Source organism: Schistocerca cancellata, chromosome 3, assembly GCF_023864275.1.
Source record: "Schistocerca cancellata isolate TAMUIC-IGC-003103 chromosome 3, iqSchCanc2.1, whole genome shotgun sequence".
NCBI lineage: Eukaryota > Metazoa > Arthropoda > Insecta > Orthoptera > Acrididae > Schistocerca > Schistocerca cancellata.
In genome coordinates, this window is record NC_064628.1 from 90,270,480 (window position 1) to 90,283,699 (window position 13,220).

General features: G+C 42.7%; 1 protein-coding gene across 1 annotated transcript in view; it reads right to left on the bottom strand.

The window, feature by feature from the left end:
- Positions 1 to 13,220, bottom strand: part of LOC126177085 (protein Skeletor, isoforms B/C) — a 744,541-nt gene that overhangs the window by 112,234 nt on the left and 619,087 nt on the right. Inside the window, exon 5 of the mRNA XM_049924333.1 lies at positions 925 to 1,163. Within this exon, the coding sequence (XP_049780290.1) occupies positions 925 to 1,163 (239 nt within the window). The remainder of the gene's footprint in view (positions 1 to 924; positions 1,164 to 13,220) is intronic.

A 13,220-nucleotide genomic window follows, 5' to 3' on the forward strand; every position in this document is an offset into this window, starting at 1 on the left:
AGGTCTGCATCCACTTCAGATGAAGTTCTTCTTCAAGTCAAAGTGAGTTTTAATCTGTGTTCAGACTGCCCTTGCCGTTTGGTTTCCTATTAGATCCTGGTTTACTTTCTTTTGTGGTACCTTCACCACCAACCGATTTTCGTTTGCAACGACGCATAAATAAATCTGTCATCGCTACAGAGTCGGTCAAATCAAAGAAAGTTATGACACTAAATACACAACATTTAAATTTATTCGAGATACCTTTATGGCCATCTTCCGCAGCAGCTGTTATAATAAATTATTATTGCTTCTTCTGTCTAAAGCTTACTGCAGTTAAAGAGTACTTTTCACCAGACGCATTTCGATTTAATTTCCAGAGCATCTTCTATGGTCATTCTGGAAATACGCTAGCATATACCTAAAATGTCTCTACATTTTGGTGTCTAGACCTTGAAGACAGTATTTCTTTATAAAATTAGTAAACAATTTACTTGTGGTGTTTTTGAACCTTGTTACATGTACTAAAGCCCTGTAGCTCATTGTTAGCGGAGATTGAAATCGGAAAAAAAGTGGTTGCACATTCACGATTCGTAATTTTTCTTGTCAAGCAGTATTTGTGGCACTTCCAATCTGTGAGCTTCGCATGAGAAACAGCACTGTAATTTTCACGTGTTTCGCATTCAGCACAGTGTTTACGTGTCCTTCTGTCTATACACCTGTAAGAACATACGGTGACGTGAAAAGCTACGAGTATGTTGAATTGTAACGAAACGTGCACTGAAGATGGCTGATTATGGCCAAAGTCTGGATTTGCAAGTGTAATAAAAATTAATGGGATTGCGACTGACTGCTGTGTGCCTCTCCTTCGTCCCGATAAATGACGAGTTTTAGACCTTAAGGAAACGCAGAGAGGGCAGTGGACTGCCCCGGTCGCCGACCCACCTGCCTATCTCGTTGGGCACCTTGATGCCGAGAGGGCTGGGTTCGGTGCCGTTGCCGACCCAGAAGTAGGCGTCGGGCCCGGCGCCGTCGTAGTGCAGGTTGGGGATGTAGAAGGTCTTGGCGTCGAGCACGCTGATGTTGCCCGAGCGCAGGCCGTGCGCCAGCCGCTTGAACTCGGGCAGGACGCGCGCCTTGGGCACCTCCAGCCCCAGAGGGATGAACACCTCGCCGAAGTTCACCTGCGAACACCAGAGGCCTCTCACGTCACTACGCAGCTCCGATTACTGTGTGATCGAAGTACACGGGAAGTTTCAAACTGTTGAGGTCTCTAGATTCAACATGTTAGCAACTTTATTGCCTTGCAAGACGATACTAAATTATCATTCTACTCGCTCATGGGGAGGTACCGGTGATATTTCATCCCGGTTGGAAAAAAAAGGAGAGAGAGAGAGAGAGAGAGAGAGAGAGAGAGAGAGAGAGAGAGAGAGATAGAGAGATAGGGAGAGAGGGAGAGGTTATTATATAACTTACCTTGACATGTCGACGACTTTAGTGGGTAAATCCAATTTTCTAAACAAAATTTCTTCATCATTTTTCAGTTCTTGATTTTCGAAAAAAATCAATATTTTTTCAAATCCTTACGTGGAGTTGTTGGTTTTCAGACAATGTATTCACAAAAATGTTTCAACCAAAAAAATTTTAAAATTGTCCGAGGATTGGATTTCTTTGTTTCGAAAATTTTGATTCATTCAAAGAAATTGGAGTAAAGCTTTTTTAATACTAGATACATACGAAAAGTGTAAAACAGTTACAAGAATTTGGTATCTATAATATGTGACAAGAATTTTGCGTAAAATAGGGTTACTACGACATTATACAATGTCTGGCCGGTAAGAAGGTAAAATAAATAAAAAAGAGATTTGATACGTTTGAAAATTTTATTTTTTATTTTCAGTTTACATATTTCGTAACACATTCCCGTCTGCGCTACATGCGCATGGGCGGGTCATCGGTCACGGGTGTAGCTGGCCACGCGAAATGAGTGTAGGTCGTTTCTGGCCGCCAGGCGCAGATAATTTTACTGCTATGCAGATCATTGCGTGAAATTATTTATTTATGCAATGGTATGACATAATTGGTTATGGACTACTACAACCACGGAAGTAGCTTTACGAAATACAGTAAATTTATGTTCTCACATTCCACTAGGAACGTCTGTGTCCAAAAAGTTGATGCTTCTGTTTTTTTGCCTGCTTATGTAGTGAATTTAAGTTAATGATGAGAGCTGTAGAACTAAGTGTACTTAATATTACTTTCATCTATGATACCGTCAAACAAAATTGAAGCTGCCATCGACATATCTGTGATAATAAATTATTTTGTTGGTTGTGTCCAAAAAAACTTTTCTTCAATTGTATTAATAAATACACCGACTACAGAATCGGCAGGTTTCATCCTGGAATGAAACATAGTTGTATGCAGTGATTACCTGCAAGGGTACTATAGTTTTGTACAGCTCAGCTTGCTGTATCTCTTATCCTTTAGAAAGTAACTTTTAATAACATGAATTGTTTCAGTTGCCAGTATTTTTAAGTAGAGGTTTCATAATGTAACAAGACAAATTTCCCATTTGTGGGTATTTGTGTATTTTTATTAATGCCATCTGAATTTTGTGTGTAATATTACTTAAGAAGTATTTTTAGTTTTTTGCTAACTACGCATGCTGGAATATCAAAAATATTTACGATGAGTCTAATAGATGATCCTTTTTATTCGGCGTTAGATTAAGCACCAGTGATGGCGATTTTGGTCTCACTTTTTGAATACAACATTACATAGATTTAATGGTTTCTGCTGTAGAGTACCGAATTTATTAGTTGGGTCATGGTGCTATCTTTTAATATTATTTAATTCAAGAGATTCCTTTGTTGTTACAGTCCTTCTCTGACGTTACCAAAAGCATATTTCCCTTTTTCATTTCAACAGTTATTGCTTTAACTTATCGAGGTTTACACTGATTTTCAAATCTTTAACTACATGTAATTTGTAAAATAGAGTACTGAAAACAAATTAGACGCCATTTGAACGAAACTGAATTCGTCTGCTCAGACATGACAATAATGGCAAATGAACTTTGCAACTTCTTGCTGTGTCTCGGATACTCGCCAACCAGACTTACACGACCATACAGTGGGTGGCCTACATAGCAAGCTGCAGGGGTCACATAAGCAGCTGCCAGGACGTAGACTTGGGGCGTCCACCTGGGAGCAAGCGATAGCAGGATCACTATCAGAATTCACTAGCCTTGCGCACCCGCTTGCTTCCGCGGGGTTACATATGCCAAAGAATTAAAGGATAACTTTTTCGAAATCCTATAATTCTTTCCAACTCATCAATTTGAAATTTGGGTCAAAGGTGTCTACAACCTTTTTCTGCAAAGGTGCAAAAGAATGGCATCTTGCAATGTCACCCTCGGGTTCGACAACGCTTCAAATAGCAACTTGTCGGCTCATCCGGAAAAGAGGTCAGAGCTCAAGAGTTCACGTGACTTGTAAAGTGGATCAGTTATGTCACATCGGCACCAAATTTCACCAAAATCTGCCCAATGTCATCGTTTACGTGTCACACTATAGGAAGGTCGTCGCAGACCCTAATAACCACATTTAATCCCTCCTTTTGACGCTTCTGTGACAGTGCTCAGAAACCTGACACCCAGCTTTGAAATCACTCGGTTATCTTAAGGGGGACCGAGGAAAACATTTCAGACACTCTGTTGCTCATAATCGAAACTAAGAGGCCTCATGAGTGCCATAAAGGACGCCAATGAAACCGCCCCTTTCCTTTGGACTTTCATTCCCGCATATTTCGCGGCCAAAAACGACTGATAGCGGTGCAATGAGTGACAGAAAAAAGTTTTTGACAACCTTTGACACTGCTGACAACCTCGGACGTTTACACTTTTCTCTATGGACATTGTACGGCTGCATTCCCATTGAACATGATCGCACCGCTTTGGAATTCAGCGAAACAGCAATTTGTGTACAGGTTGTAACGTCTAGGCACCACTGAAAACCATTCGACGAAATTTGAAAGTGATACAAAGCAGCAAAGGGTCCCTGTGCTTTTTCACTGCTCCTGTTTCACGCCGTCCTGTGGCGTGTTCAAGGAGAGATGCGACATTGACACATGCAGGAATAAAGTGACAGAGGGATCTTTTAAGATCCCTCAGTTCAGGAAAACCCTCCGTGGCACGTCCCCACACGTACTGAGTATTTTAAAAATGTGCCTTTACAGAGAAAACCTGCAAAATACTCCTATGCACTTGCAGGCAGGCAACTGGCCTAGGAGGTGAATCAAGTGGATGCCTATCTGCAGGCGCCTTGAGCTACTTCGTATGTTTTGCCTGTACAAATTCAATCTTAAAATTCCCAGTAAATATGGGCAGGAGTCACTGGGGCTTTTGCCGAACTGAGGGATCTTAGAGCGACTCCTTTCCGTTTTATACTCGCATGTCTCAATGTCGCACCCCTTCGTGCTTACGTCACAGGAGGGCACGAAACAGGAGAACTGAAAATTCGTAAGGACCCTTTGCTGCTTTTGATCATGTTCAAATTATGTCGAATGGGTCTCGGTGGTCCCTAGTGGTTCCAACACGTATACGAGAACAAAGGTTGCTGTTTCACTGCGCTCCAAAAGGGGTGCCACTCCACTCAATGGGGATGCAGCCCTACAATGTGCATAGTGAAGGGTTTAAAGGTTCGGCGGCGTCGGCAATGTCAAAGGTTGTAAAGAACATCTTTCTGTTGCTCATCGCATCGAAAGTAAGAGGTTTCGTTTTGATCTGAGCGGCGATGTGTCTGAACTGTTTTCCTCGGTCATCCATAATACACTACTGGCCATTAAAATTGCTACACCAAGTAGAAATGCAGATGATAAATGGGTATTCATTGGACAAATATATTATACTAGAACTGACATGTGATTACATTTTCGCGCAATTTGGGTGCATATATCCTGAAAAATCAGTACCCAGAACAACCACCTCTGGCCGTAATAACGGCCTTGATACGCCTGGGCATTGAGTCAAACACAGCTTGGATGGCGTGTACAGGTACAGCTGCCCACGCAGCTTCAACACGATACCACAGTTCATCAAGAGTAGTGACTGGCGTATTGTGACGAGCCAGTGAAATGTAGGGTTTCGCAGGGATCGAATGAAAGGTAGAGCTACGGATCGTAACACATCTGAAATATAACGTCCACTGTTCAAAGTGCCGCTTCCATTGTGCGTTCACCGCGATGTCGCCAAACACGGATGCGTCCATCATGATGTTGTAAACAGAACCTGGATTCATCCGAAAAAATGACGTTTTCCCATCGTGCACCCAGGTTCGTCTTTGAGTACACCATCGCAGGCGCTCCTGTCTGTGATGCAGCGTCAAGGGTAACCGCAGCCGTGGTCTCCGAGCTGATAGTCCATGCTGCTGCAAACGTCGTCGAACTATTCGTGCAGATGGTTGTTGTCTTTCAAACGTCCCCATCTGTTGACTCAGGGATCGAGACATGGCTGCACGATCCGTTACAGCTATGCGGATAAGATGCCTGTCATCTCGCCTTCTAGTGATACGAGGCCGTTGGGATCCAGCACGGCGTTCCGCATTACCCTCTTGAACCCACCGATTCCATATTCTGCTAACAGTCATTGGATCTCGACCAACACGAGCAGCAATGTCGCGATACGATAAACCGCAATCGCGATAGGCTACTATCCGACATTTATCAAAGTCGGAAACGCGATGGTACGCATTTCTCCTCCTTACACGAGGCATCACAACAACGTTTCACCAGGCAACGCCGGTCAACTGCTGTTTGTGTGTGAGAAATCGGTTGGAAACTTTCCTCATTCAGCACGTTGTAGGTATCGTCACCGGCGCCAACCTTGTGTGAATGCTTTGAAAATATAATAATTTGCATATCACAGAACCTTCTTCCTGTCGGTTAAATTTCGCGTCTGTAGCACGTCATCTTCGAGGTGCAGCAATTTTAATGGCTAGTAGTGTATAACTGCATGATTTGAACGCTGGGTGTTGCGGTTCTGACCTCCACCGCAGAGACGTCCAAAGAAGGGATAAAATATGGGTAAGGGGGGCCGTGTTGACCTCCCCATTATGTGACACATGCACGGTGGCATTGGGAAAAATTGTGGTGAAATTTGATGCCAACGTGACATCAGTAACCCACTTTAAGCAACACCTGAGCTTCTATGTTCTGGCCTGCGTCGATACCTTGCTGTTTGGAGCACTCTCGAGCCCAAGGGTGACATCTCAGGGCGCCCTGCTTCTGCAGTGTTACAGGTGTAGGGTGTTGCCGCCTTACAGGCAACTTTCGAACGTATGCGTTGGAATGGGAGTCAGTTACACGGTTTCGAAAAAGTGTTCCTTTAATTCTGATGTGCAGTGTAATTACGACAGCATCCTGACGCCTCCGCCATATTTATGTTGGCGAGAAGCTGTGCCGGGGCAGTTCAGTCCCAGCTTCCTCTCTGCGTCAGGCGCCGACCGCTGTAGTGGTTAATCAGTCAGAGTCTCGTTTGGAAACCATCCTGCCTGGAAGATCTTCTATGCCCGCTACCCTTACGCAAACGGCTGCTACGTAGAGTAGCCCGTTCCGTCGTCGGATGCTGGCGAGACGTAGCCTCTTCTTCAGTGCAGACTCATTTGCGCATTGGTACTGTACCGTCGCAGTTTTGTGTTCTTAATCTTCAAATAAATAGCAAAACAACTGTTGACGGTTGAAGTAGAGATGATATAAAATGTAGACTGGCAATGGCAAGGAAAGCGTTTCCGAAGAAGAAAAATTTGTCAACATCGAGTATACGAGGGCAGTTCAATAAGTAATGCAACACAGTTTTTTTCTGAAACAGGGGATGTTTTATTCAGCATTGAAATACACCAGGTTATTCCCCAATCTTTTAGCTACACAACACTATTTTTCAACGTAATCTCCATTCAATGCTACGGGCTTACGCCACCTTGAAATGAGGGCCTGTATGCCTGCACGGTACCATTCCACTGGTCGATGTCGGAGCCAACGTCGTACTGCATCAATAACTTCTTCATCATCCGCGTAGTGCCTCCCACGGATTGCGTCCATCATTGGGCCAAACATATGGAAATCCGACGGTGCGAGATCGGGGCTGTAGGGTGCATGAGGAAGAACAGTCCACTGAAGTTTTGTGAGCTCCTCTCGGGTGCGAAGACTTGTGTGAGGTCTTGCGTTGTCATGAAGAAGGAGAAGTTCGTTCAGATTTTTGTGCCTACGAACACGTTGAAGTCGTTTCTTCAATTTCTGAAGAGTAGCACAATACACTTCAGAGTTGATCGTTTGACCATGGGGAAGGACATCGAACGGAATAACCCCTTCAGTGTCCCAGAAGACTGTAACCATGACTTTACCGGCTGAGGGTATGGCTTTAAACTTTTTCTTGGTAGGGGAGTGGGTGTGGCGCCACTCCATTGATTGCCGTTTTGTTTCAGGTTCGAAGTGATGAACCCATGTTTCATCGCCTGTAACAATCTTTGACAAGAAATTGTCACCCTCAGCCACATGACGAGCAAGCAATTCCGCACAGATGGTTCTCCTTTGCTCTTTATGGTGTTCGGTTAGACAACGCGGGACCCAGCGGGAACAAACCTTTGAATATCCCAACTGGTGAGCAATTGTGACAGCACTACCAACAGAGATGTCAAGTTGAGCACTGAGTTGTTTGATGGTGATCCGTCGATCATCTCGAACGAGTGTGTTCGCACGCTCCGCCATTGCAGGAGTCACAGCTGTGCACGGCCGGCCCGCACGCGGGAGATCAGACAGTCTTGCTTGACCTTGCGGCGATGATGACACACGCTTTGCCCAACGACTCACCGTGCTTTTGTCCACTGCCAGATCACCGTAGACATTCTGCAAGCGCCTATGAATATCTGAGATGCCCTGGTTTTCCGCCAAAAGAAACTCGATCACTGCCCGTTATTTGCAACGCACATCCGTTACAGACGCCATTTTAACAGCTCCGTACAGCGCTGCCACCTGTCGGAAGTCAATGAAACTATACGAGACGAAGCGGGAATGTTTGAAAATATTCCACAATAAATTTCCGGTTTTTTCAACCAAAATTGGCCGAGAAAAAAAATGTGTTGCATTACTTATTGAACTGCCCTCGTAGATTGAGAGTCAGGAAGTCGTTTCTGAAAGTATTTGTATGGAGTGTAGCCATGTATGCAAGTGAAACGTTGACGATAAATAGTTTGGACAAGAAGAGAATAGAAACTTTCTAAATGTGGTGCTACGGAAGAATGCTGAAGATTAGATGGGTAGATCACATAACTGATGAGGAGCCATTGAATAGAATTGGGGAGAAGAGGAGTGTGTGGCACAACTTGACTGGAAGAAGGGATCAGTTGGTAGAACATGTTCTGAGGCATCAAGGGATCACCAATTTAGTATTGGAGGGCAGCGTGGAGGGTAAAAATCGTAGAGGGAGACCAAGAGATGAATACACTAAGCAGATTCAAAAGGATGTAGGCTGCAGTAGGTACGGAGAGATGAAGCAGCTTGCACAGGATAGAGTAGCATGGTGAGCTGCATCAAACCAGTCTCAGGACTGAAGACCACAACAACAACAACAATCTTTAAATTCCTACTGTATGGACAGCAGCGACTGTAACCCTTGTTATTCACTCTTCGATCTTACACCAGTTTAATACACTTTGTCTCTCTTTGCGGGGATCAAGAATAAACACTGAACCCCTAATTGGGCTACTAACTTTAAAACATTTCTAGTAAACCCAGAACCAGAGCTTTTGCTTATTTTAGGTTTGGCCATCTGTTAGTTAATCACTTATTTCCTCTCTGTTTGGGACTGGAACTACTAAGTGAGCTTAATTTGTGTGTAAATAAAATTCCCATAAGGTGACTTGAGTTTTGATTCAATACGTATTATTGCTTAAAAACTGAGAAATGTACTTTTTATGTGTTTATAAATAATCCAGCTGACTTGTTCTGCGTTGTTTACCTTTGCGTTAACCAGTGTGTGCTGCCACCGGAGTGAGACATAACAGATGTCATTAAGGATAAACTGATATCAAAATGTGGTAGGGCATCTCTGAGCCGGCCGCGATGGCCGTGCGATTCTAGGCGCTTTAGTCCGGAACCGCGAGACTGCTACGGTCGCAGGTTCGAATCCTGCCTCGGGCATGGATCTGTGTGATGTCCTTAGGTAAGTTAGCTTTAAGTAGTTCTAAGTTCTAGGGGACTGATGACCTGAGATGTTAAGTCCCATAGTGCTCAGAGCCATTTCAACCGTTTTGGCACCTCTGAGTCTAAACCGCTATACGTTTTATAATCATGGTATCTCAGTTGATGCAATGCCTACCAGGGTGTGTGACGAAACTCAATATTGTGGAGACACATACTACAATTTCTCTCAATGGAATAATAAATATTCAGTTTTTAGTGAAAAAATCTGTAGTTCTGGTAGTTACATAGGCCCTATTTTGACAACAAAGAGACGTATACAACGTGACATAAAATGGATTTCAGGAATAGTGCTGCAAATGCTTCTCAATGTCCTGCAGAACATAAACAGTACATGGAGCCTTCCAGTTTTATTTTAGCAAGTTAGTCATAATTTTCTGTTACCGTTTACAGATGCAGATACACCACAAGAGTGCGGTTACAAAATTTGTAGTTTTTCTGAAACGTAGAGTTAGTCTGGTTACGTGGGCATATTCCAATGAAGTGCTGCAATATTTTGTCGATCTAATAGTTCTCTGCTTCAAACACTGTTACAGTAAGTGCCATGACGGTTTTAATGATATTTAAGTAAATAATATGTAATCACTTACAGACCGATAGGATTTCCGTGTCTGACTACAACATGGCTGTCAATATAGACAGGAATCCCGAATCAAGCGTAAGTTCTACGTTCGAAGAGCCGAGTTCTCCACCCAAGTGGTACAGAAACCTCTGGGTGTGCTAGTCATGGGCTAAATTACTAGTTACAAGTAACAAGTTACAAAATTACAGTTTCAACCAGTTTATAGGTTCCTGAAGAATGTTAATTAACAGGCTCCACGCAAACCATGGAGCGCAACGAAACCAGCGAAATGCAGTAGTTTGCATTACTGTAGGAATTTTTATTAAGTGTTTTACGTACTTGAGGAAGTCGATTTGAAATGTGATTTATTTAAGATTCGAAGCACTGTGCTCTGATTTTTTGAAAGAAATTTCCACCATTTGTCTGTTAATTGTCCGTTTATTTTACACAATCAAGATTTCGACTTTTTAGCCTTTCTCAAGTGCATGTGGAAATGCTAAAATATGTCTGACCAGTCTGTGAGATGTTATCGTCGAAAACATATTTCTGGTCCTACAGACTAGTTGTCTTATTTCAGGATACGAGTACATATTGAAGATCCGTAATAGGGCTTACACAGGGCACAGTGAAATCCCATGAACGCACAGTATGGCGTATTTAACAGCCAATGTATTTCTGTGAACTGCAGTCGTCATTTTTGTTCATCAGTTGTTGAACAGAAGTGAATTGTCGAACAGAAGTGACGAATGCATGTCACCGGACTACGTTGGCTGTGTTTTAATGATTTGCCACTGTGCACAATATTAGCCAAGTTATGTATCTTTGATATGTACTTATATCTTGTAATACAACAACTGGTCTGTAGCACCAGAAATATGTTTTTCCAACGATGACATGTCACAGACGGGTCAGACATATTTTAACTTTTCAACATAAACTTGAAAATGGCTAAAAAACCGAAATCATAATTGTGTAAAACAAAGGAACAGTTAACAGTCAAATGGGGGAAATTTCTATCAAAAGAATTCTACGTGACTGTGGTCCCCCTCGAAGGAAAGGAAAGTTCATTAACTTGTGCACGGAGTAAATTTTAAGCTGGTGTACTACACGGTCACAAACACCATAAACCGGAAGACGGTTATGCGCGACTTCAACCTGGAAGTTACAAGTTAAAAAATTTCAGAACGGATGCCACGTAAAATACAAATAGTCCCAGTTGTATCCAAATCGAAAACCAAATCCAAACGAAATAGTCAACACAGTACTGTAATGGCGGGTACACGAGTGCTTCATAAAAGTTTGCGAACTGCTTCCCAACTGTGGAACGCTCTGGCTTACAGTTGCCTCAACCAAAGGATTTTTAAACCCATCTGAGTTCTATCTTCTGTATCGCTGCTCGCTGGTGGAATATCATAATCGCCACTTGGCGGAGGTGGCGTATGTGTTACTAAATGGCTACAGCGGTCAGCACAGTTGCAGATTAGATTGCCTATCTTACGGCTCATAGGGGCAACTTAAATTTGACTTTTAGTATTTCATACACAGTGAAGCGCGAAATGAACTGGTATAGGCATGCGTATCCAAATACAGAGAGATGTAAACAGGCAGAATACGGCACTGCGGACGGCAACGCCAATACAAGACAAGTGTGTGACGCAGTTGTTAGATCGGTCACTACTACTACAATGGCAAGTTATCAAGATTTAAGTGAGTCTCAACGCGCACAAGCGACGGGACACAAAATCTCTGAGGTACCGATGAAGTGGGGATTTTCCCGTACGACCATTTCACGATCGTACCGTGAATATCAGGAATTCGGTAAAACATCAAATCTCCGACATCACTGTAGCGGGATAAAGATCCTGCGAGAACGGGACCAACGACGACTGAAGAGAATCGTTCAGCGCGACAGAAGTGCAAAGCTTCCGCAATTTGCTACATATTTCAATGTTGGGCCATCAACAAGTGTCAGCGTGCTAACCATTCAATGACATGTCATCAATATGGGCTTTCGGAGCCACAAGGCCCACTCGTGTATCCTTGATGACTGCACGACACGAAGCTTTACACCTCGCCTGGGCCCGTAAACACCGACATTGGACTGTTGATAACTGGAAATATGTTGTTTGGTCGGACGAGTTTCGTTTCAAATTGTATCGAGCGGATGGACGCATACGGGTATGGAGACAACCTCATGAACCCATGGGCTTTGTATGTCAACAGGGAACTGTTGAAGCTCTTTGCAAAGGGACATCCACATCTAGCAGTACATTTCTTCAGCAGTAGTAGTCGATACCAGAAATATTTTTCAAATTTTGAATAGGTCAATATCGTCTCAGCCGTTTTTCTGAAAAACTCCGTATAATTTTATACACAATATGTTATATTTAAAGCTAGAACTTATGGAAATGAATTACTTTGTTTTTGTTCTTACAATCTATTTGTACTAGCTCTGAATGTACAGTTAAAATTGTTTTTTAGAAACTTTTGAAATTACAAAATATCTGACACACTTAAAATTACTGTTATTAATTACAGATTCTTGTACTGTATTTATGGATTCATTTATAACATAATAGTCTAAACTAATAGAAATACATTTGTCAAGAAAAATGGTAAAGCCTTTGGAATATTGTTAATAACGTAGAGTGACGTAGTAGTAAGCATGCCTCTGATGTGATCGGACGTATTTTTGTATTTTGGCCGAACAATGTAATATCGGCTTTGTTAATGTGAAAATTCAAAAGACAGTGTCATATAGTAAAATGTGAGACCCTAGAATTATCGTGAAAACAAAAATTCTGCAAAGACATCATTTAAAATTATTAAGATCAAAGGAACCACGAGAACCTAAAATGTGAGAATTTCAACATCAAGAATCATTATCGTGAAAACAAAAATTCTGCAAAGACATCATTTAAAATTATTAAGATCAAAGGAACCACGAGAACCTAAAATGTGAGAATTTCAACATCAGGAATCATACCTCTAGACCTCTTCTGAAGAACTGAAGCCAAGTGTGCTTGAAAAGATAAGAAAAAGTTTATTGTAAATCTTACTCCTCTCGAATCTTCTGAAAAGACTTCACCATCGTGGACAGTAGCAACAACAAGAAAGGGAGGGGTAAATTACACGGTGGACGCTCTGTAATGGTGTGGGACGTCTGCAGTTGGAGTGATATGGGAGCCCCGATACGTCTAGAAACGACTCTGACAGGTGACACGTACGTAAGCGCCCTGTCTGATCACCTGCATCCATTATGCCAATTGTGGAAGTCTGACGGACTTGGGGAATTCCAGCAGGCAATGCGACACCCCACACGTCCAGAGTTGCTACATAGTAGCTGCAGGAACACTTTTCAGAGCTCAGAGACTTCCGCTGGTTACCAGACTCCACAGACATGAACGTTATACACTCCTGGAAA